General features: G+C 51.9%; 8 protein-coding genes across 8 annotated transcripts; 5 read left to right on the top strand and 3 right to left on the bottom strand.

Annotated features, from left to right (window-relative positions):
* Positions 1 to 2,875: 2,875 nt before the first annotated feature.
* On the top strand, positions 2,876 to 4,725 carry LDX57_011013 (uncharacterized protein). The gene is made up of 3 exons (XM_046092759.1): positions 2,876 to 3,689; positions 3,761 to 4,197; positions 4,252 to 4,725. The coding sequence occupies exons 1-3, from the start codon at positions 3,574 to 3,576 to the stop codon at positions 4,578 to 4,580; spliced, it is 882 nt and encodes a 293-aa protein (XP_045948737.1). The 5' UTR covers positions 2,876 to 3,573; the 3' UTR covers positions 4,581 to 4,725.
* Positions 4,726 to 7,514: 2,789 nt separating this feature from the next.
* On the bottom strand, positions 7,515 to 8,288 carry LDX57_011012 (uncharacterized protein; the record flags this gene model as incomplete). Its single annotated transcript, XM_046092758.1, has 2 exons — positions 7,515 to 7,909; positions 8,009 to 8,288. The coding sequence occupies 2 exons, from the start codon at positions 8,286 to 8,288 to the stop codon at positions 7,515 to 7,517; spliced, it is 675 nt and encodes a 224-aa protein (XP_045948736.1).
* Positions 8,289 to 8,592: 304 nt separating this feature from the next.
* Positions 8,593 to 10,548, bottom strand: LDX57_011011 (class I adenylate-forming enzyme family protein; the record flags this gene model as incomplete). Its single annotated transcript, XM_046092757.1, has 5 exons — positions 8,593 to 9,017; positions 9,089 to 9,210; positions 9,259 to 9,353; positions 9,404 to 10,158; positions 10,236 to 10,548. 5 exons carry the CDS (start codon positions 10,546 to 10,548, stop codon positions 8,593 to 8,595), a joined length of 1,710 nt encoding a protein of 569 aa, XP_045948735.1.
* A 2,023-nt stretch (positions 10,549 to 12,571) lies between these two features.
* DRE2 (electron carrier) lies at positions 12,572 to 13,616 on the top strand (the record flags this gene model as incomplete). Its single annotated transcript, XM_046092756.1, has 2 exons — positions 12,572 to 13,247; positions 13,303 to 13,616. 2 exons carry the CDS (start codon positions 12,572 to 12,574, stop codon positions 13,614 to 13,616), a joined length of 990 nt encoding a protein of 329 aa, XP_045948734.1.
* A 1,018-nt stretch (positions 13,617 to 14,634) lies between these two features.
* On the top strand, positions 14,635 to 15,402 carry LDX57_011009 (class I SAM-dependent methyltransferase; the record flags this gene model as incomplete). Its single annotated transcript, XM_046092755.1, has 1 exon — positions 14,635 to 15,402. One exon carries the CDS (start codon positions 14,635 to 14,637, stop codon positions 15,400 to 15,402), a length of 768 nt encoding a protein of 255 aa, XP_045948733.1.
* Positions 15,403 to 16,483: 1,081 nt separating this feature from the next.
* On the top strand, positions 16,484 to 18,106 carry LDX57_011008 (T6SS phospholipase effector Tle1-like catalytic domain-containing protein; the record flags this gene model as incomplete). Its single annotated transcript, XM_046092754.1, has 3 exons — positions 16,484 to 16,631; positions 16,688 to 16,702; positions 16,761 to 18,106. The coding sequence occupies 3 exons, from the start codon at positions 16,484 to 16,486 to the stop codon at positions 18,104 to 18,106; spliced, it is 1,509 nt and encodes a 502-aa protein (XP_045948732.1).
* Positions 18,107 to 18,662: 556 nt separating this feature from the next.
* LDX57_011007 (uncharacterized protein) lies at positions 18,663 to 20,301 on the top strand (the record flags this gene model as incomplete). Its single annotated transcript, XM_046092753.1, has 4 exons — positions 18,663 to 18,773; positions 18,837 to 19,573; positions 19,633 to 20,008; positions 20,059 to 20,301. 4 exons carry the CDS (start codon positions 18,663 to 18,665, stop codon positions 20,299 to 20,301), a joined length of 1,467 nt encoding a protein of 488 aa, XP_045948731.1.
* A 299-nt stretch (positions 20,302 to 20,600) lies between these two features.
* On the bottom strand, positions 20,601 to 21,552 carry LDX57_011006 (uncharacterized protein; the record flags this gene model as incomplete). The annotated part of the gene is made up of 2 exons (XM_046092752.1): positions 20,601 to 21,019; positions 21,072 to 21,552. 2 exons carry the CDS (start codon positions 21,550 to 21,552, stop codon positions 20,601 to 20,603), a joined length of 900 nt encoding a protein of 299 aa, XP_045948730.1.
* Between the last annotated feature and the right edge of the window lie 305 nt (positions 21,553 to 21,857).

Genomic DNA, 21,857 nt, shown 5'->3' with positions numbered 1-21,857 from the left:
GATAGATCGGCATCCAGCGGTCCCGGGGGCCCCATCCAAATTACTCGGTTTTGATGCGCAGTTGGCCGAGCTACAAAATTTGTCAGGTCACGCTGCAGCGCCTGCACGAGATGGTGCCAGGATCACAATCCCATCGGGGTGGTTGCATTGCGCCAGGCAGCCACCAGTCACCACCATCCCTGGGTAGTTATCCCAAGCAACCAGGGATATGGCCCCAAGGACCGGGTTCACGGCCCCGGCGGCCTGACTCGATCATGATGACCAAACAGTGCAGGGCAAAGAACTCGATCGATCGACGATCGAAGGATGTCGGCGCATCGTCGTATCGCCGTGCCCATTTTCGCCCTGTTTCCTGCACTCGTACTTTCTTCAGCCATCCCTGTCCCTTCACACCTCGGGTATTCTGTTGGCTGGCTTCCAAAATTCGATCTCGGTTCAGATGAAAAGAGTGGAATTGCCCGAAAACATCCACCCACGGGCCCACCACCACCATCGCCCACGTCCGCACGAACAATGTACTTTGTGTCACTGTGCAGGGAGTCAGGGACAGCTGAGGCCTCACATTTCGTATCCAACCTTCCTCCGAGGCTATATTTAATTCTGACTCCGAAAGTTTATTCTGCTGTGACCGCTCGTGGCCATCGGAGACGTAGGGTGTTGCGTCTTGATGAGGGATCTGGCTCGAATGAAGGTCGGTTTCACCGCGGAATGGCAGGGATGAAATCATGAGTATGCACGGTACCACTTTTCCGAGAAAGGAATGTGGCTCCTGATCAATAGTTGCTTGGGAGCGTACCTTCTGACGAACCTGCGTGGCAAAATTCTGCAGCTGGCATGAACACCGTCCGCAATCGCGATCTGCATCTTCTGCCTGCAAGCCCCGACAAATCGCATGTTTTCTTCCTTTGCTTTTGCTGACCCACGAACTTGTCTTATTTTCTTTCTTTCTGCTGCCTCCCGATTCTGATTCATGAAGAGGCACTACTCCAGATTGTGGGCTTATTCGACTCATGCTGTCTCCACCGGTGGGTCATAGCCCTCTAGGGTCAATAAACAAAGACCAGGATTCTTTCCCCCTGTCCGAGGCCTCGATCGATTAACTTGGTCACAAATTCACAATTGTTCTGCCGGGACGCCACACGGTCGATCCGACGCGCTAAAGGCATCCTTCAAGATGTTTGATAGGTTCGACGGCCATATATGACCTGTCCAACCAGTCTTACGAAGTACAATTAATGAATCTGCCGGCGTCCCAGAACAGAAGCTGCTGACGCTCCTCCGCATGTACGGACGCAGTACTCCGTATGAGTATGCCATGCTGGGATCAATTCCTGGATGCAATGTGCCAGCTTATGGTTTATGTCATAGGTTTGAGCGTGGGAATTGTTAGTGGTCTCGATAGCTTTTTCTCGACAGTGTGCGACCGTGTGCTGCGAACATCCAGCGATGATCCTGCGCGTATCCACATGGCTTGTATATTGCTTTTTTTTTGGGTCCTCTGCTCAGCCGCTCACCGATTCTCCCACAAATTTCCGTCGCCTTTAGAGGTCCACCACCAAGGGAGTTACGCAAGAAGGAAATATCGGTATTGCGTTATTTTTCCTTTGCGGCATCATCCCAGTCGTCAACTGTCGGAACATCTTCTTGGCCCGTGCCGCTGGAGACCTACGGTGCATTCCTCTGGAAAAAGAAAAATTTTTTCCACAAAGTCCCAGGCTCGTGCTTCTGTTCCGACTACCAAACTCGGCTCGTCAGGTACCTGCGGATCTAGACCCCGGGTTTCCGTGAGGAAAGAGGATAGGTCTATCGTCATGAATCAGGGGTCACCGAACTCGGGCTTTGCTTCGACTCTCAACGGGAACTTCTGCTCTGGACCGCGCAAACATCCGTTGTTTGGGCCTGATACCAATAATGCAGGTACTCGACTTCATCGGTCAGTCGCTCTGATTCTCATTGCGGTGGAAACGGTGAATTGGATGCTTTTCCCGGGCCGGACTTTCCTGGATTTATCGAAAGTCAATCTCACGGCCATCACTGCGAGAATCCTGCCAACTTCTTAGCTTCTCGAGAACCCCTTTCGAGGGCCCCGCGTCGACAACCCTACAATGCAACAATACACACAGGCCTCTACTTGCTGACGCTAGGGATGCGCTGGAGGTCGAGCGATCTGGGCGGCCGCGATAAGATCAACTACTAGTCACCGGGGTAAGATTTACAGAATCTTTCTCCCTCCCAAGTACTCCCATAGGTCCAAAATCACCCCTGTAGCGGCTAGCAGGAGACGGGGATCCTGCCGGACGGACATTTCCGGATGACACTATCTGGAATCCACATGAAGCCTCGTTCTTGTCGTGGGATCAGGGCCACTCACTAGTCGATCTCTCAACGTACGGAGTAGGAGCGAGGCCATTCTCCGATGGGACGAGCTAAGACCAAAGTGAATCAGCAACTGAACAAAAGTCCTATAGAAAAGAAAAAAAAAAAGAAAATCGATTCTTTTCCGGCGGTGGCGCCGACGGTTGGTCGAGATGAAGATATCCCGGGCTACTGGGAGCGAGTGGCTTCGGGCAGTGGTAGATGGTTGGGCGCAAATTCGTACGTGTTTGCTGCCGAATATGCGTAGAAGCCAGAAGGAGAATGTCAACAGTTTGCCAATATTCCTTTCTCTCGACTGGTCCCTTCCAGACCAACTGTGACGAAATGAGAGTTCCACCGGGTCTGACGCCACACTTCAGTTCTGCGGGCGCCGACGTTTCTGATTAGACGTGCGCCGATGGAGAGCCAGAGATGGTGTGAAGTCAATCTATTTCCAATGGTACTCCATCATCTTGTCCATCTCCCTATCCTGTTGTTGCTGCTGACTCTCAGCTTTTCAGCTTCAGAGTCGAATGTGAATCACTGCACGTGTCACGTCTGCCGTTTTCAGACAGGGCGATCAATTCCCTGGGTTTCTCCCTCGCTTCTTCCTTTTGTCTTTCCAACTATTACGTCGAAGTATTGCATAGATCAACCTAATCAACCTTCGGACAAGATTCCTATAAGAAGCCTTCTGCATCTCCTCTTTTCACCGCCCCTCGGGTATCTCGTATTCCTCTCATCTTTCAATCTTTTCCTTCCGTCTTTCTTGCTTCTTGTGCATCATTTGTCGCTGTAGATATGGCCACTGCTTGTCAACCTTCCCAAGTCCTCTCCTTAGTGGAGGACATCAAGCTGCTTGCTTCGTCGCCAGATGCAAGTTCGGCACAGCCACATTTCCGCCTGCTTGGGCTTGTGGATCAATTGAAACTGGCCGTCGAGACTCCCACCGAGACCGCATTGCGGTTGATCTACCAGGTGAGTTGCGATGTCCGGCATGCACTGCTCCTGTTCTTCGCTGATGCAGTCGCAGCCTCCTCAAAACGCAGCTCTTCGCACCGTCATCGACTTGGGCCTCTTCCAGCTGCTTGTTAAACATCCCGACGGGCGGTCGGCGAAGGACTTGGCGGTTCACTCGGGCGCTGAAAAAGCTCTCATCGGTAGAGTTCCAGATGCTACTCCATCTGCAAGAGGTCTAACGGTAATCCAGTGCGCTTGATGCGCGTCATGACGGCGCTGGGTCTGTGTGCCAGCTACGAGCCCGAAGTGTATTCTCCCACCGACAAGACGAGGGCCATGACCGAACCTATTGGGCGCGACGGCGTACCCTGCATGTATGTGTTTGTGCCTATTGGAAGTTTGATTTTATCACCGTTCGGGTTATGGTTTATTGACTCCGGCACAGATACGACTTGACCATGCCGACGCTGAGCAAGCTCCCCGAGTATTTCCGTGAGCACAACTACACGACCCCGAAGGAGTACTCGCGCTCCCCCATGCGGTGGGCTGTCGGACAAAGCCAATTCGAATGGCTGGCGCAACGGAAGGAGCACCAAGCCCTCTTCAACTCGTACATGGCCAGCCGGCGCCACGGGAGGCCGTCCTGGTTCGACGTTTACCCCATCGAGCGTCTTGCGGAGCAGGCGATCGACCATGATGACGCGGTCTTCGTCGTCGATGTCGGTGGGAACCAAGGCCACGATCTTATGAGATTCCGCGAGAAACATCCCGAAGTCCCGGGCCGCCTGGTTGTTCAGGATCTCCCCAAGGTGGTTTCCGCGCCCCCGGGGAAGGGCATTGAGCCGATGGCCTACAGTTTCTTAGATCCTCAGCCCGTTAAGGGTAGGTTCCGACCGCTTGCTTTCATGGCTGGGCTATAATTCTAACGAAAGATAGGAGCTCGAGCATACTACTTCCGTGCTATTTTCCACGACTGGCCTGACTACATCTGCCAGAAAATTCTGCTCAACACCGTCTCTGCCATGGACGAGGAGCACTCGCGCATCATCATTGTAGACTTTGTGCTCCCGGACACCGACACACCGCTCATGCAGGCGTCGCTGGACATCCAGATGATGAGCATCGGGTCGGGTATTGAGCGGTCCGAGCAACAGTGGAGGGAGTTGTTGAATGAGGCGGGATTGGAAATTACGGGGATTTGGAGTAAGAGCCCGGGCATGGAGTCGGTGATTGAGGCGGTGCCACGGCGTTCGATAACGGAGTAGTCGCCCTTGTGGGGATCTTTCTTTCTTCTTTGTCTTGATGTACTTTGTATTTTAATTATTTTTTCTGGGTACTTGATATGTAGACGGACGGGATGGGAGGTCGGCTATGTGTTACTAGCAATGAACTAGGATTCTTTTGCAGTCATTATGTCTTTGGTGCTGAATCCCCAACTCAATTCCATTTTTTGAAAGCATAACTAAGAAAAAGTGCAACATGCGTTTAGTTACAACAAATGCAGTGCCCAGAATCCCCGTAGAGCCGTTACTCCAGCCCCTTGCATACAAGCACCCGACCTGTCATATCCATCTCGCAGCTCCATCCCCATAAATGCAAGATGAATGCAATGTCCTCCTCTACGGTGATTGGAAATGCCATATCAGATTCAATTTCCTAGATTGAGTCATGCCTGTTTCACCGCTGGTGTTTAATTGTTGTTTTACTTATGGTTTCGGGGGTGAGTTTCCTGCCTGGTTTGGCTGGATGTTCGTTGGCTAGATTGCCTTTCTCGTTCGTTTGGGTACCCATAGGACTCAGTATGTAACTTACTTTGGAGGTACTTCATCTTTTCTATGTACGTACGTAAGTTGAACTGAGCCAAGTACTGTACATACCTGGTTGGTTAACGTCCACAGATCATGTGGATTGTGTTTGAAATAAAGACAGGGGCAGATAGATGATTAAACGAGGCTATCGAATTCTAATTTGGCCTAGCATGGAACGTCTCATTTCCTTTGTACCGGTTACGATATTCAGGGTTTGGCGGTCCCATGGTCCCTTAGCCCCAATCCTACCGTCGTGGTGGTATCCATCTTCGGAGAAGGAGAAGGAGATGGAGAATTGGTGGGCACGGAGTTTGGTTCGGAATACGGAGTGGGTGGGGGATGGTGCTATTTTTACTCTTATCACTGTTTTCAACGTTCTTGACTGTGGTACAGGTTGGTTTCCCTCTGTTTTCTGTGTCTTGAATAGGAAATTGCTGTGCTATGTTGATGCTGATAGATGTCAGCCCAGGGGGGGATTGTGTAATGTGTTCACATGAGGGAAAGGAGTGTGTTTATTTTAGGGATGACAGATGTGTTGCCCCATAGAGTGGTTCAGTTCAGCAGCTGGTGCTAGCTATATTCGTTACCTGAGTTTATCGGTTCTAGTTTTGCTTGAACCTTCTCGCCGGTACGCGAAGATCGAATCAAAAACCAATCTCGTCAACCGTTCAATCCCTCGTCTTAGGAAGCCAGATCTAGCGCCGACAATTTCACCAAGTAAAGCGCTGCTTTGAAGCTCTAGTTCCATGCTAGTTATCGAGCATGTCGGCTTTTGCCGAACCTGTAGTATGAGCCTACAGGAGGGACAGCCATACTTACCGGGGGCAAATAACATCCTCAACCTCACCGATTCATGAATGGAAGGCAGTTTTCGGCTTCTCCAGCTGCGTTCTATAACGAATATGCACACGCGTGGCGTTCGCCTTCTATTCCTTTTTCTTTTTCTTTTTTTTTTTTTTTTTTTTTTTTTTGTTCCTCTTCAACGTGTCAGGGCGCAATTGCATGAGGCAGTTTCCAGCCTGGTCGGGGTCATTTCGTCGGATGGATATCCAGGGCGATTCGGGACGACATAAGCGATGAAAATCAGGAAAATAACCCTATTCATCGCAGCGCAAAGGCCCCGGCCGGGCCCCATGGGTTTCAACGACCACGTAGATCACTCCAGACGAAAATTGAATTCCGGCGCCCCAGGACATCCAGACGTAGACCGTAACGTAGGATCGGAGGATAGTGGCGACGACTTTGGATGTGTAGGTTGTTGAAAGGGTCTGTTTGCGGAGTGGTCGTACCCCATTGAGTGCGAAGTAACAGGACTTAGGCCCAAGCCAACACATACGATGATCTCTATGGCTTCGCTCGATGGAAGACTGGTCAGAGACGGAGCGAATGATGGTATGAAGAGACATAACGGCCAAGGATGCCTGTGGCAGACGACGGCATATTTGTTGGTGTGCACCTGTACCCGGAAACGGAGTTGAATATAATGGAGGACAGCTAGCAGAATCTGCCGGAATACAAAATTGGATGGCATGTCGTAATGCATTCACAATTGACAAGCCAGAGCACCTTGATCTCACTGTTCGCCTGCATATTCCGCATTCGGTCACAGTAGAACCCGTACTTTGCGCCGCTATAATGGATGTTGCTGACTTCGTTGTTAGCTTGAACCAAGTCTGAAGGACCCTATCGTTCATAAAGGACGTCTCATCAAGTCAAGCAACTTACTGTACCAAGTCAACCAGTTCGCTTTGTATGTTCATGGCTTTTCCCTTCGTCTTCCCTCGCCTCATCTGTTCACGACCCAGAGCCCGGTTGTAGTCACACGCAGTCTGCTGGTCTATTGTATGGAAGATGTGGAAAGCCCTTGAGTAACACACCAATTCATATCCGCAAACATGCAAACGGATATCAAGGGCGTTGAGCAGCGAAGGGTCGGCCCTGAAATTGGCGACCAATACATTGCCCAAAAAGCAATCTCTTCAGCCTCATCCTTCTCCCTCGATCGTCGCAACTGCTTTCCATATTGTCTTTGACTGCACCCCTTCCGATTCTTGTTAGTCATTCACAACTGAGAATGGCGGGTTATCTCCGATTGCAATTGACCATATTTGTGACCAATTTGGCCGTATCAACCTTGCTAGCCTCGCTCCAACCCATATACAAGCAGAAATATACAGCAGCTATGTGTGTATAAGCTCTTGGCATCAAAGATGCTCGCGAATGTGCGTATGATTATTGACTTCGATAGGAGAATAGCGCCTCGACAGATAATATACGGTCTTCCGTGAGTATCCGATTCGTATAGCTTCGTATGTACAGACAATATGCCGACTGGTCAGAATTCCGCCTCTATCCCCTTGCCGAACAGTGTTTGAGCTCATCAGTCATCCATCACCGGCGAACATTAGGCAGCGCTGTTTCCATCCACAATTTGGTGTACTGCTTATGCAGCCACACGATATGAGGCGGCATGGGCTGGCCCTCGGCCTTGCCCAGCCCCTGGAAGAACAGGCTCTTGAGACCAAACTCCGCAACACCCTCATCGGGCTTCACAACGGCCGACATTTCAAACAGACCGTCAGACGGGCGCACGCCCTTGGTGCGCGGTGTATCACCACACCGCACGACGATCCGCTCGGGCGTTTTCTCCAGAACCTCGAAGTGGTCCGTGATCAGAGTACCGACGTCATAGGTCGAGGAGCGCAATTGCTCGGGCGTCCAGAGGTGATCCTTGGTCTCTTCCCGAGGGGCATTACGTTCGTGATGGGAGCGCTGGTATGCATATCCTATTTAAGTTTCATGTGGTTAGTCAATGCTTCTGCTTGTCGCGTGTATAATCCCGGACCGAGTCCTACGGTCGGGAGAAGGGACGTAAAACAAAATACCCCAGCCACTCCATACTCCAGCACAGAACGCCTCGGTCAGTTTGCCCTTCTTCTCCAGCAAGGAAGGATTGATCTCAGAAAGCGGCACTCGGCGAATGCACAAGTCGTAAGTCTGAGGGTTACCCTCGGGGTTCTGGGCGCGATGGAACGAGGAACTGAAGAGGGGATCCGAGGGATTCATAGGCACGAAGGTGGACTTGCGCGTGCCCCAAAAGAATGCGCCGACGGTGGCAGCACCGCCATAGGTGGTGAGCTTGAAGACGCGCTTGATGAGGCCCATTGTGGATGAGTGACCGAGATGAAGCGGAGGAGGTTGGAGAGAGGAAGAGGAAGAGGAACGGGGAAGGGCGGCGATGACGAAAGGCGGAGACGCTCCACGCCAAGACTTTTAGCTCTTACTTTCTCTCTTCTCTCTTCTCTCTTCTCTCTTCTCTCTTCTCTCTTCACTCGCGCAGCTTTAAACACCGTCGACACTACTTTCGATTTGCTATGAACAATCCAAATTATTCCCTTAGTATCCATCCAAATGTGGACTCCTACCATTCCACTACTCTATCAGATCCATCTCCATCCCAGATCTTCCTTTAGTACGGCGTTCCACCCCAATCCCAGGCCTTGACTCCGTCTGCCACCGGTTCGTTCCAGTCGCACGTCTCCACGTCGCTACCGTACGTGAAATCCTCGTTAGGGACGAAATACTGTGCAACAGTATGTCTGCGGATCAGCTTCCCGGTGTCGGTTCGAGGCACATCCTCCCCGTCGCGCAAAAATCGTAGCGCGACCGGCAACTGGAAAGCATAGAGATTCTTGTGCAGGTCCACGCGCAGCTGTCGCAGATCAGGCGTGTTTCTGCTCTTGAGCGCGGTAGGTTCCAAGCGAATCAATGCTGCCAGTCGATCTCCATCGCGGTCCGGTGCGCCGAAGATATATCCCTCCGAAACATAGGGGAGCTTCATGATTTCGGATTCCACTTCGAAGATGGTAATCCGGTGTCCTTTGGTACGGATATCTGTGGCAATGAGATACTGGTCCGCGTTGCTGCATAACAAAACGAATTCGGGGACAGAATGTTGGACTTACAGTCTGTTTTGAAGCGGCCATCCAGGACAACGTTGGGCCCAACAAGACGCGCCGAATCCCCCGTTCGGAAGTAGCCTTCCTCATCGAAAGCTGCCTCTGTAGCTGCAGGATTGTCCAGGTAGCTGGCATGGTTAACTAGATGCATAGGTTATACTAGGCGAAACACTTACTGGGAAAATATCCCCTTTCCCTTCACCAACAGCTCGCCCGAGTCGCCATCGGTGAACTTGATTGACACGTTGGGATGCGGCTCTCCAATGCAACGCTATCCATAATCAGCATGGTCTTCGTATCTCCCTGGACTCATCATCTTACCTCGATTCCGAGTCCGTCATCCGGACCTGGTAGATATGTACAACCTAGACCCGCCAGCTCGGTGCTTGAGAAACCGCATTCCAGAGGTCTTCCAAAGATATCTCGCCAGAACTGGCGCACCTGAGCCGTTGCAAAGGCTCCCGTGACCCGGAATGTGCTAACCTCCTTCATTCCCCGGAGGTATTCCTCCGTCTCCTCGGCAGGGAGAAGCTTCAAGACCTCGTCATAATGAGTCTTCATCTTTTCCCAGGTCGTCGGGACTGCCCAAAACCCGTCAATACCGCCCTTCCGCAGCGACTCCCACAATTCCGCGCATCCGCCGCTGCTCATCACCAGGGGGTGTCCGGCCAGCGGGCGACTGAGCAACAGAAGAAAGCCACTGATCCAATGTGGTGGCTGATAGCAGAGGGATGTAATCGGTTCCGTCTGCAGTAGCGGATTGTTATTGAAGAGTTTTCGCACGTGCACTACGCCTTTGGGGGGCCCGCTTGTGCCGGATGTGAACAGAATGGCACTCCACGTATCCTCGGGAATGGTCATTTCCGGGTCGATTTCAGCCCGGATATTCAGGTCCTTGCTCCGCGAGTGCTGACCGTGGTAGATGGAAATGTTCATGATGGGAAGTGACTGGCCCTTGGAGCTTCCATGTGCCTGGATCGCGTGGGCTAAATCCTCGTACTTCGCGCTGGTCAAAATACCCGTTGCGGAAGACCTTTGGAGAAGTTCGCCCGCTTCTTCAGGTAGCAGTCTCAGACCTGTCGTGCGTTAACACTGCTTCAATTGCCTTGTGGCCTGCGTGTCTTTCTCCCCATTCCTATCAGACAGAACTCACCAAGAGGCACGATAGCACCTCCCATTGCCAGGATGGCTAAGGCGGCGACGACAAAGTCATAACTCGTAGGCGTCAGGACGCCGATGCACGGCCTGTCCTTACTAATTCTCCCCTTATTGTCAAACAAATCCCCCGGAAGAGTCTGATAAACTCTCTGGCGAGTCTCCCGAATATCTGCCAACAATTGAGGATAACCCGCCTGGACTCCATCCCGAGGGTCAATGATCACGGGTTTTGGATCATTTTCAAGCAGCCGCACCAGGTGCTCGAACATCACCTCATTGGGAAGCTTAAGAGTGGTGAGATTGACCATCTTTGCTGGGCTTCGCGGTATTGGAACCTTGGTAATTGCGGAAAGTTGTAGCTAGTGTTGGCGGACAGGATGGACCTGATATCTATACGAATGCACTTCCACATTCTCGCTGCCAGGGAAAGTCGGTCTGCGTTGTGAACAGGGACACTATTGGCGTCGAGATTCAATGTTCATGCAAGGATGCCATACTGCATGATCATCCATTCACCTTCACCGATAAATTCTCCCGCTAGGACACCGAACTGGCAGTCAATATGACTGGTCGGGTCTGAGGGGTCGCACTCAAATGCCTCTTGCATTTACCAAATGGCCAATGATTATTTACTTCCAGGAATGCGAGCGAGCTATTTAGAGGTCACTGACTCTTGTTCCTCTCACTATGTTTAACTCGCGTGTAAAGCTAAGCGGCGGGTTACATTGGGTGACTCGAGCGTTGCAAGTGCAACATTCCAGGGCCCCCAGCAGTCAGTTACTATTATGGGGATGATCAGCGTGGGCTTGCATGATGTCGAACTATTGGTTCCAGGTAACCCTGGACGTATCATTCACCCGCACATACATAGCACCACGGTGGCCGTGGGTCCCTACGTGCCCGATCAGCCTTCATTCCTTCGGCGCCCCTTGCATGGGACCCTACAAAAACCATGTGTGGTCGTTGGGCGACGGGACGCTCAGACGGTTGCACTGTAAGGACCATTGTGTAGCTCAAGCCGCTTCTCATGGAGAGCTTCGTCATTCAGGCGTCAATAACCTTATAAAAGGCCACTGGAATTGAGGTTGACTGCGTTCAGGCCCGTAGAGCAACCACGCCTCTTAAGCTGCTCAAGATGCAGAGTGTTCAGCAAGGCCTTCCACCTTCCGCTGAGTGTGTGACATGTTCTCATTTGTTGTTCCGTTTATCCCTCGCAGTCGCTTATGTGACGAGTCACTTGACAGGTTCTCCGTAAATGAGTAAAGATAGAAATCGGGTGAATTGCCCTGGCTGAGCCGGACCATTTTGTTCCTCTTTGATTGTTTGCTGCATTTCACAGCCTGATTGCCATGTACGCATGCATACTTCGCATTCTGAGCAGTTCACTCAAAGACCTTTCGGGCATAGCCCCTTGGCTACCCCTGATTTCGCCGATGTTTTCCTCTCATCGGAGGTCCGCTCACCGATGCGTTATTTATTAGATCCAAAAGATAATTCTCCAAGAGGCAATCCCAGCTGCCACTGACAGTCAATATTAGTGTAAGACACTTTTCTCCGCATGGGAGTAAATCTCAACTGTTTCACTTGGAGCAGAATAATTTCAGATTTATTCACTTAGGTCATACTTCGTGATTCCATCAATTGGTAGGCATAGCCTGGATATATAGTTTGCCCGTGCCATTACCCCCAATACCTGTTGACGCTCGGCAGGGACCGGTTGAAACGCAGTGGTCAGAGACAATGAACTGAGTGGATGGTCTTGGTCCATACTGGTTTGATTGATTGATGTAGGAAGAATCGAGGTTTTCCACATTGTTGCCTATCCAAAAGGTGCCTTTGGAAGCAAGCAGCGAAATGCTTGGCACCATGCCTCAGGCATGCAACGCAACAGTCCCTCACTTTCAAATTGGTGACCTTTCTGAGGGGTTGCCTGACAGATAACAGCAACCCTGACACGGTAGAGCACGAGTTAGGGTTCTCTCCTCTCTTGAAGACCGACCTGCCTCAGGCCCCATTCCTTATCAGCTTATCGGGCCAACCCGATTAGGTAATGCAATCCGGCCAAGCGCCCGCGGAGATCCTCAGGCATCCACCGGGATCCGCAATGGCAACGGCGCCTGAAGAATTAGGCACGAACGGTTACGCCACTGTTAATCAGCATCATCCATTTTCTCCCCTCCTTCTTCTCTTCCTTTCCCTTCTTTTCGTTTCATCATCTCTCTGCTCACTCTCCGTTTCCCTCAGTCCTTCTCCCCTCTTCAAATATCTATTTCTCACCTAATTATCACCCAATTTTCATCAATTAGAAATAGACTCTTTCTAACCGCCAAAATGGCCGTCACTCTCGACATGGCCGATGACTTCAACCCCTCCCCGGCACCCACCAAACCCATCGTCACTCAAAACCAAACGCGCAGCCTCCTCCTCGCGCCCCCCTCGATCGCCGCCCACGAAGAAAAGCTCCGAGACCTGTTCACCACCTTCGATCGCACCACGACCGATCTGCAGATGCTGGACCGCCTGTCCGCCGGTTTCGTTCCTCTCCCCGCCGATACCTACGACCTGGTCCTGGTCCTCACGGACGCCAACGGCGCCCGGCGCGACGAGGCGCTTCGGCTACTCACCCGTGATGTATACACCGCTCTGGTGCCGGCGATGAAGGCGGGGGGTAAATTGCAGCTGCAGGCTGGTTCGCTCGGCGCAAACGAGGGACTCGAGGCGATTCTGGCGGGGTTGGTGGAGAAGGACGGCGGGTTCGAGAAACAGGTGTTCCAGTCGGTCGCGGTGCCCTTGAAATTGGGCGGAGGAAAGAAGAAGGCCAAGAAGGAGACTGCCCCCGCTACGAATGGGGTCTCGAACGGAATCTCGAACGGGATTAACGGCGTGCACAGCAATGGCGTGGGTTTCACGAACGGCACAAATGGGGTTGGGTTCGTTGATGGTGACGAGTTGATTGATGAGGATGATCTGTTGTCGGAGGATGATATGAAGCGACCGCTGCAGACTGGTATGTTGTTTTTCACATTGTTATACCTGTCGGTTCTCGTGCTAATAAATCTCAGCGTCGAACTGTCAGCCCGAAAAGGCCAAGAAGCGCCGACGTCCCTGCAAAGATTGCACGTGTGGTCTCGCCGAGAAGCTGGACAAGGAGGACCAAGACCGTCAGGAGCAGGCGACCAAGGATTTGAATGTGCTCAAGCTACAGGCGGACGACCTGAATGACGAGATGGACTTTACGGTGCAGGGCAAGACGAGCTCGTGCAACAGCTGCTCGCTCGGCGACGCCTTCCGCTGCTCGACCTGTCCGTACATCGGACTGCCCCCGTTCAAGCCGGGCGAGGAGGTCAAGATTATGAACGACACGATCCAGTTGTGAGCGCAAGATTAATGGGTTACGGTTTTCGCAAGGCGTTGTTACTTGGACTGCGTTATCTTTACTAGATGGATGATATGAATACCTTTGTTATGGATGGATAATTAAAAGTGACTATACATTTTCTCTTTCTCTCCTTCTGAATTCCTGAGATTTTTCATACGATGAGTATCTACGTAGAACCCTCCTATCTCCAATTCTCTCTACCCCTCCTTGAATGCTGCCGGCGATATCGGACGGCAGAGATTGATAAGCGGCGCTGACAAATGTTCGCCCCGAACGCATGCTTCGGCCAATCAGGAACGGTGTGTTGACAACCGCATCGGGCCCGAAGCCTTCCCCATCGGGTTAAGAAATCCGCCTCGATCCTTCTCCGCGGCTCACTTGCCGTTCTGGTGAAATCAGCTTTCGATGGGAATTGATCGGTGATAAGGACTATGGAGTCATGAGCCTGTGGGGTGTTGTCGGAGTCATCGACAAGGTACACTGTCATTGTGACTGTGTAAGACCAAAATGTGGGCGGGGGAGATGTCTGAAATGCAACTTCCGCCGCCATTGTGTGTACGCAATACTATGGAAGGCTTCTATTTTCCTACTTCCGACGGTCTACAACGTTCGTTAACGGGTCTACACGGCTTATAAGTCTTTGTTCTCTAGTTTTGGTGGTTACCGCAGTGTTGCAAGTATCAGTAGATATATTTTAGATCTCTAGGTTCAAGAAATGACATGATGACACGTTTTCTTTCCTTTTCTTTTCTTTCCTCATTATGCTTTCACTCTATCGGTCTGAGACTATTATAAACATACAATGCGCTCATAAACTAAACCCTATAGAGAATAGAACAAACCGGTCAATTGCACTGCTTACTCCGTACTTTCCCCGCGTCGGCAACCGAATGCCGACGGATCGGATCCTCCCGATCCCAGTCACGCTGCATGCCCTCATCAATGTTTACCTGGTCACTTACGCACGAATACCCCCTCGGTTGATGCTTTACTATATTGACAATACACATATACGATGTCCGAACCAAACCCCACCAGCAATGCCCGCTTCAACGACGAAGCCGCAACCTGGGACCTGAACCCCTCCGTGCAGGAATCTACACGTCTGGCCTTTCAGACCTTGGAACCTACTATCCGAAGACTGTCGCTGTCACTGTCGCGGCAGAGTCATGCCAATGAGATTGATAATACAGATGCCGTGCTTGACGTCCTCGAGGTCGGCTGCGGGACAGGCCTCCTGACAACTCGCGTGGCGCCACTAGTACGCTCCGTCGTGGCGGTCGATACAGCCGATGGCATGATTGATATGTTGAAGGCGAAGGTTGCGAATTCGTCTGGTCTTGGGAATATCGTCCCCATCTGTAAATTACTGGTGGATCCTGAGGATGAGGCACTCCCGGCTCAAGATAGAACTGACCCCCACGGTCCACGGCAGAAGTTTGATCTCGTTTTGTCGCATCTCGTCATGCATCATGTTCCCAATCTACGGACGTTCTTGGGGACGTTGTTAGGGTGCCTGAAGCCGGGCGGGAGAGTCGTCTTGACGGACTTCGAGGACTTTGGGCCCGAGGCAATTAAGTTTCATCCGAAGGCGAAGTTGGAGGGCGTGGAAAGACATGGGATTCAGAGGGTGTGGATGGAGGGTTTGATGAGGGATGTTGGGTACAGGGACGTCAAGGTGGAGGTTGGGTGGGGGTTGGAGAAGAAGGTGACGGGTTGGGAGAGTGAGGAGGAGGGCAAGATCATGGTGTTTCCGTTTTTGGTCTGTGAGGGAGTGCGCTGACTGGGAATGACCTGGATGATGATCTTCGATCTGGATATCGCTTATTGAGATCGGTATCTGTGACGTGTTCTGTTAGGGCTGATTATCAGCAGAAGTACTCCATATACACATGTGAATAGTACAGTAACAATTGACTACATAAGGGAAGATCTTTAGGTTCCGTTGAATCTGAATGCGATTGGATTCTTGATCGACGATGAAACATTGTGTGGTTACTATGCTGTCTCTGAGCAACAGGTCGAAGGTGGAAGTGTATGCAAGCTCACATGAACCGCTTTCATACACATCTTGGGCATATTAGGATATGATCGACGAATCAAATGAGCAACACTCAATGTGTGCAAGCCTGGCTGTTGTGCAAGGTGACATGTCACAATCAGAAGTGAACACACAAGGCAATTGCAGGAGACGGACCCGACTGGGTTCAGGGTGTCATAGAGGAGCACACTGTTCAGGTTGTGTGCTGAACTGATTGCTCAGCTGCTAATTTGTCACTTCTACCGGCGTGTAGCGCATGGCCAACGATTGCCCAGTCCATGTTGAGAATCAAGTTGGAAAGGCACCGTTGGACCCTTGATGACGTATCTGATCTACCATCCTAAAAGAGCCGAACTGTATGCCACTAAATGAGACCATTTGCATGTCGGAATGTGCAACCGGATTGCTCGCCGACGATCCGCTAGCCTTCTATCTCACCTTCGACCTCCAGCGAGTTTGCCTCCAAGGCATCTTCCACCAACCCAGTCCATGGGCAATGCCACGCAACAGGTTGACAGCCTCGATAGGCCATGTGCCACGACCGAGCAATGGGACAGGCCAAATACAAAACCCAGTAGCCCCAGCTTCAGCAGTCGTGGCAGGCGCGGTGTGGACGCCTCTCTAAGACACTACTGCCGGGCTATTGGCGTCGATGCGAGGATCGACATGCATTAAGCCTTGCCATGCATCGGCAACGAGCCCAGAGCCGGTTGACTAGTTCGGTTGCTCTTGGGGGCTCAGCCGGGATATCTTAAGGCCCGGTCGGCCCTATACGGATCAGTCTGTCCAGCAGACCTTCCACCCTAGTGAAGCACAGGTCAACATGTCGGATCCGAGTGACTGTGGATGCCCTCCGCAGCGAGAACTCATCCTCTGCTTTGACGGAACGGGGAATACGTTTCGGGCTGATGGATCGGAGAGCAACATCCTCAAGATCTTTCGCATGCTGGACCGAAAGAGGGAAAATCGATGTAAGTTTGAGCTCCGGCTGTGCACTTGGTGGACCATGCTGACACCGTCGACTTAGTTTGCTACTACCAACGTAAGTTCACTCCACCGACTTTTTGCGCTGAGTACCAAGAGCTAATGGCCCTCTCCAGCCGGCATAGGAAAAGAAACCACCCCCGGAACGTTCGCCAACGCCGCCCTTCGTCCTTTCAGCAACCTCCCCACGCACACGATCTTCGAGCAAGCATTCGCCTCGTCCTTCGACGAACATGTATTCAGTGGGTATAAGTTCCTCGCACGCCGATGGCAGCCTGGCGCGAAGATCTACCTCTTCGGCTTCTCTCGCGGGGCATACACGGCACGGTTCCTGAACGAAATGCTCGATTTTGTTGGCCTTTTGTCCGCCGACAACGAGGAATTGATCCCCTTTGTCTGGCAAGCCTTCACGTCCTGGAAGTTTGCGCCGCCCGGAAAAGAGCGCGACGACGCCGAGGCCAGTCTGCGAATCAGTCGCGACACGCTCTGCCGGTCGATCGGATGGGTGGATTTCCTCGGTCTCTTCGACACCGTTAGCAGCGTCGCCAGTATTAATTGGGACTTCGAGACATCAAACCCCATCCAACCAAACCCAAAGACGATGCGTCACGCCGTGAGTATCGACGAGCGCCGCATCAAGTTCCAGCCCGTGCTCTTCCAGGATGCGCGCGGCCGGCGTGGCGAGACGAGGCTCGCTCGCGTGAGTACCTGGGCGGCGCGATCAAACTCCGATCTGATGAGCCAGGCGCCCTTCACGTTGAACCCGGACTTCGAGGAAGTATATTTCGCCGGCGATCACAGCGACGTCGGAGGCGGATGGGCTACAGACAAGTGGCCCGTCAGTCAGATCCCGCTCATGTGGATGGTCCAGGAGGCGACGCTGGCAGGCCTTACGTTTGAACACCATCAGATGACGCAAATGGGATGCTTTGATCCGCACGTTGAAGAGTACGATCCTGACATTGTACGGAGGGCGGCGAGTGCCGAGCTTCACGACTCGCTGCATTATTCCGATCCCGGCAAGACGCTGGAGACGATGTTCTGGCGCGTCCTGGAGTGTTTCCCTTTCAAGAGGCCCAAGGTCGCGCCCGACGGATCCGTACAGGATAGTCGATGGCATGCGCGAGGTCAGCGACGTCCGTTGCCGGACAATGCGAGGATCCACAGCAGCGTGCTTTATCGCTTGAAGCACGACCCTGAGTATCGCCCCTACAATCTAGGACTCGGCAATAGGAGCATCGGCGACGACGGGCGTGTGGATATTGGTAAATGGCAGCGCGTGTCACATCACGGCTTGTGCGAGTATTTCATTCGCATCTTTGAGGGGAGAGACACGACGAATCAGAATCGGGAGCGTGAGCGAGAGCAAGAAGGACAGAGAGAAGTGGATGAGAGACAACAAGAGGAGCAGATTCGCGAGGAGATCAACCGAGGGAGATTGAGGCATGGACAGACTGTATAACCGGGTTGGTGGAGGACAACTATCTGATATCTGATACCATTTCATATCAATCGTATCGTATACTATAATGTTAATTCACAGTGTATCCAAGGGGGTTCAGACCGACAGCATGATCGCCATTCCCAGTCGCCACCACCAAATTAGTACCTACCACACCGCGCTGATAATTAGTAATTCGACTACCGCGTAAGTAAAGAGGCGCAATACAACAGAAGCGACCTGGTCGGAGCCACTACGATTGTGGGACGTCCTGGACTGTGGGGAGAACGCCCGGGGTAACCAGGGAAATCCGGGGGAAGCGAAGATAGAGAAGAAGAATGACGAGTAATTTGAGGAGACGATGGCATCAGCCGGCGATCCTGCAATCCTTCGCCAATGAGTTCGCTCAAATCGACTCGGGATATCCGACTGAAGTCAGCGGGACTTCCAGCTCTCCTCATTCTTTCGATCGGAGTCTTCGGACTCACGATTGCCCCTGTGGGGAAGATCGTCCACGCTTAAGTTAAGTACGTGGCGTTTGGCTCGTCCGCTCCGTCCTCCACCTCACCCGCGCATCATGGACGATTCCAAGGCCTCCTCCACGCATATCGATCGGGCGGCGGAGGAAATGGGTGACATTCCGCCGGATAGCAAAGAGTACCGGGAAGTTGATCTAAATGATCCCCAGGTAAGGGTTTCAGCACGCAGCAACCCACGCTTAGGCACTTGATCCCTGGCTGACGGCTTCCAGAACTGGTCTACGACAGGACGGCTGACGACCTACCTTACTATCTGCTCTTTTACCTTCCTCGCCAATGTTAATTCCAGCAATTTCACCGTCGCCACGCAGGCCGTGGTCAAGGAGTTTCAAGTCTCGCAAACCCAGGCGGGCGAACTCGTCTGCTTCAATGTCTTTCTGTTCGGTCTGGGAAACATCTTCTGGGTGCCGTTGATGCGAGTGATCGGCAAGCGACCGGTATATCTCATCTCCATGCTCGCATTGAGCATGATGAACGTCTGGTCGAGTCAAGCGTCCAGCTACGGCGAACTGCTCGCCTCGCGCATCCTATCGGGCTTCGTCGCCTCCGCCGCAGACGCAACGGTGCCCGCGGTGGTCTCCGACATGGTGGCACCGCACGAGCGTGGCCATTACCTGATGATCTTCCACTTGGCCATGACGGCCGGGCTATTCGTCGGACCGTTGATCAATGCATACCTCGTACAAGAGCAAAATTGGCGGTGGATGTGCTATTTCGTCGCGATTGCTGTGGGAGTCGTCTTTGTTGTCTCTATTTTCACTGTTCGCGAAACCTCCTATAACAGGCGGCATGCTTCGAATTCTAAACGGACCTGGTGGCAATGGATGTCGGTGACGCGAGGATACAACTCCGAAGCTTCCTTCGGTCGCACTTTGCTGGATATCATCTGTAGCGCGGCGTATCCACAGTTGATATGGGCGGCTTTCTCCATCGGCATCTGCGCGGGCTGGTAGGTCTTTCGAAGACCAACATTCCACTCAGCGTCCGGTTGATCTAATGTTCATCTAGGAATATCGTCGTTCAGTTGACTGCGTCACGGACCTTTACGGCAGCACCGTACAACTGGCCCGCCGGCAGTCTGGGCCTCCTATCACTCTCCGGTTTCATCGGATCTGTCCTGGCCTTCTACCTGGGTGGTCGACTCATTGATGTCATCTCCACTCGGTATACGAAACGTCACCATGGCCAACGTCTTCCGGAGTATCGACTGCCTGCCATCGTCATCCCCGCCACCATCGGGCCGGCGGGTCTCCTCATCTTCGGGCTATGCATCGCGAACCAGGTCCATTGGATGGGATCTGCCGTCGGATACTCCATGCAGGCGTTCGGAGTGGCTGCTATCTCCAATGTTGCGGTGACATACTCGTTGGACTGTTATAAGCCAGTAGGTTCCCTTTAGGATGGAAAACATGTGGCTATCTAACTCTTGCAAAGGTTACTGGTGAAGCGTTGGTCATCATCTTTGTCATTCGCAACACTATTGGCATGCTGTTGTCGCTGTATGCTGCCGACTGGATTACTCGTCAAGGCCCGGCGGCCGTATTTGGCGAGATGACTGCTATCCAAGTGGCTAGTATGCTACTCGCAATTCCGTTGTTCTTTTGGGGAGTGAGGCTGCGGAGAGCAACGTCGACGTATGGGCCCATGAAGCGGTTTCAGAGCCAAGATAATACGTAGGGTGTCTCAATGACACTGTGACATGGCTGTAGAGGTGGGCAGGCTCTTCCAACTTTTGAAATGAGTCATGATAACGTGATGAAAGCTATTCTGATGCTGCTGCCGAATACTGGCATTCCTTCTTTGAACGTAATTCACGTAGATGTGTAACTGATGCAGATCAGGCCTCGCTACACATGCACAACAATATGTAGTATTGAGGGATACAAGAGGCCAACTCATATTCATCAAGCGCTCGGGATGGTTTCACTCACGCCTCTGAGAAGCGCGATTGAATGTTTGTGTGATCCTTCGAAGGGTCAAACCGCACCCATGGCCATTGTATAATCAGAAAACACCAGATGAACATCCGGGTCTGGTTGCAGGAAGGTATCAATAAATTTGATGCGCCACTCATCCTCATATGAGCATGTGTATAAAAGTTTGCAATATTCCCAGTAGTCGGGGTACCACCCCGACTGCTGCCAGTCCACAATAGCAATTTGGAGCGGGTTGAAAGAAGTTATAATTATGTTTCCTCGGTGCAGGTCTGTGTGGGTAAACGTTATGTCTCTGTTGTCTGGCAACAAGCACCGATTGGGATCCTCGTATCTGTGTTGGAAACGCAATTGATGCAATAAAGCAAACCAATCATTGAATGCCTCGACGCTGGGGAACGGACCCCCCCTCGGCTGATCTATGAATACGTAGTCTGAGAGATGCTGCCGGTTGATTGATCCTGTGTACGATGTTAGTCTCCAGCAGGGGGACTTCGTTGGAAATCACCATACCAACAAACTGGTCCTCAGGGTCTTGCCTAAGCTGGCGCAAAGTTTTCAAGACCTCACGCAGTTGATCACAAATAGTTTGTTTTTGGCCATCTGTAAGAGTGTCGTAACAATCATGGATGGTGGGGCCCGGAATAAGCTCCATGTATATGAACCCAGAGCCCCGGTCATCGATTCGCCAACCAAAGACGTCGGGCACCGGAACTTTGTCGTGGAATATGTGTCGAACCATCCAGAGATTTAGGGCTTCGACGGCGGTAACAAAGGGCCCAAACTTGACTACTAGATTGAGATCCTCAATGAATATCGGTTTTGGTTGGGCAGATTTATCGTTCTTTGATAGAGCTCTTATTTCAGACGGCGTAGGCAGTCGTCGACCGGGGTTGGCAGCAAAGAAGGAGGTGTCCAGGAAATCCATCTCCTGTTTAGTTGCATCGGGCAACTTGAGGGATATTCTTTGCCCGTTCAATCGATAGGAAATCATGTTGAAGGAGAGCGTGGTGAAGTAAAGATGACAAGAACAACCACACCACTACTTCTGGAGTAAACGAGGGGAAAGTCACCTGACAGAATCATGCTATCGGCCTCAGGCAGCCTTCCCTCTCTTCTTTTTCTTCCTCTTTCTCTTTCTTCTTTCTTACAATCTACTCTCCCCCGACCGGCCATCGACAACGCCCTGCGATCTCAGTCTCGACGGATCAATTCCATATTGACAAATGCAGAGTACGAAGTATGTCTCTATCTGTCTGTCTATCAAAGATCCACAAAACACGGCTGAAAATCAAATGC

Source organism: Aspergillus melleus, assembly GCF_016097325.1.
Source record: "Aspergillus melleus strain CBS 546.65 chromosome Unknown contig7, whole genome shotgun sequence".
NCBI classification, from domain to species: Eukaryota; Fungi; Ascomycota; class Eurotiomycetes; order Eurotiales; family Aspergillaceae; genus Aspergillus; species Aspergillus melleus.
The sequence above is the reverse complement of the archived record's forward strand: the minus strand, read 5'-3'. Positions and strand labels throughout refer to the sequence as shown.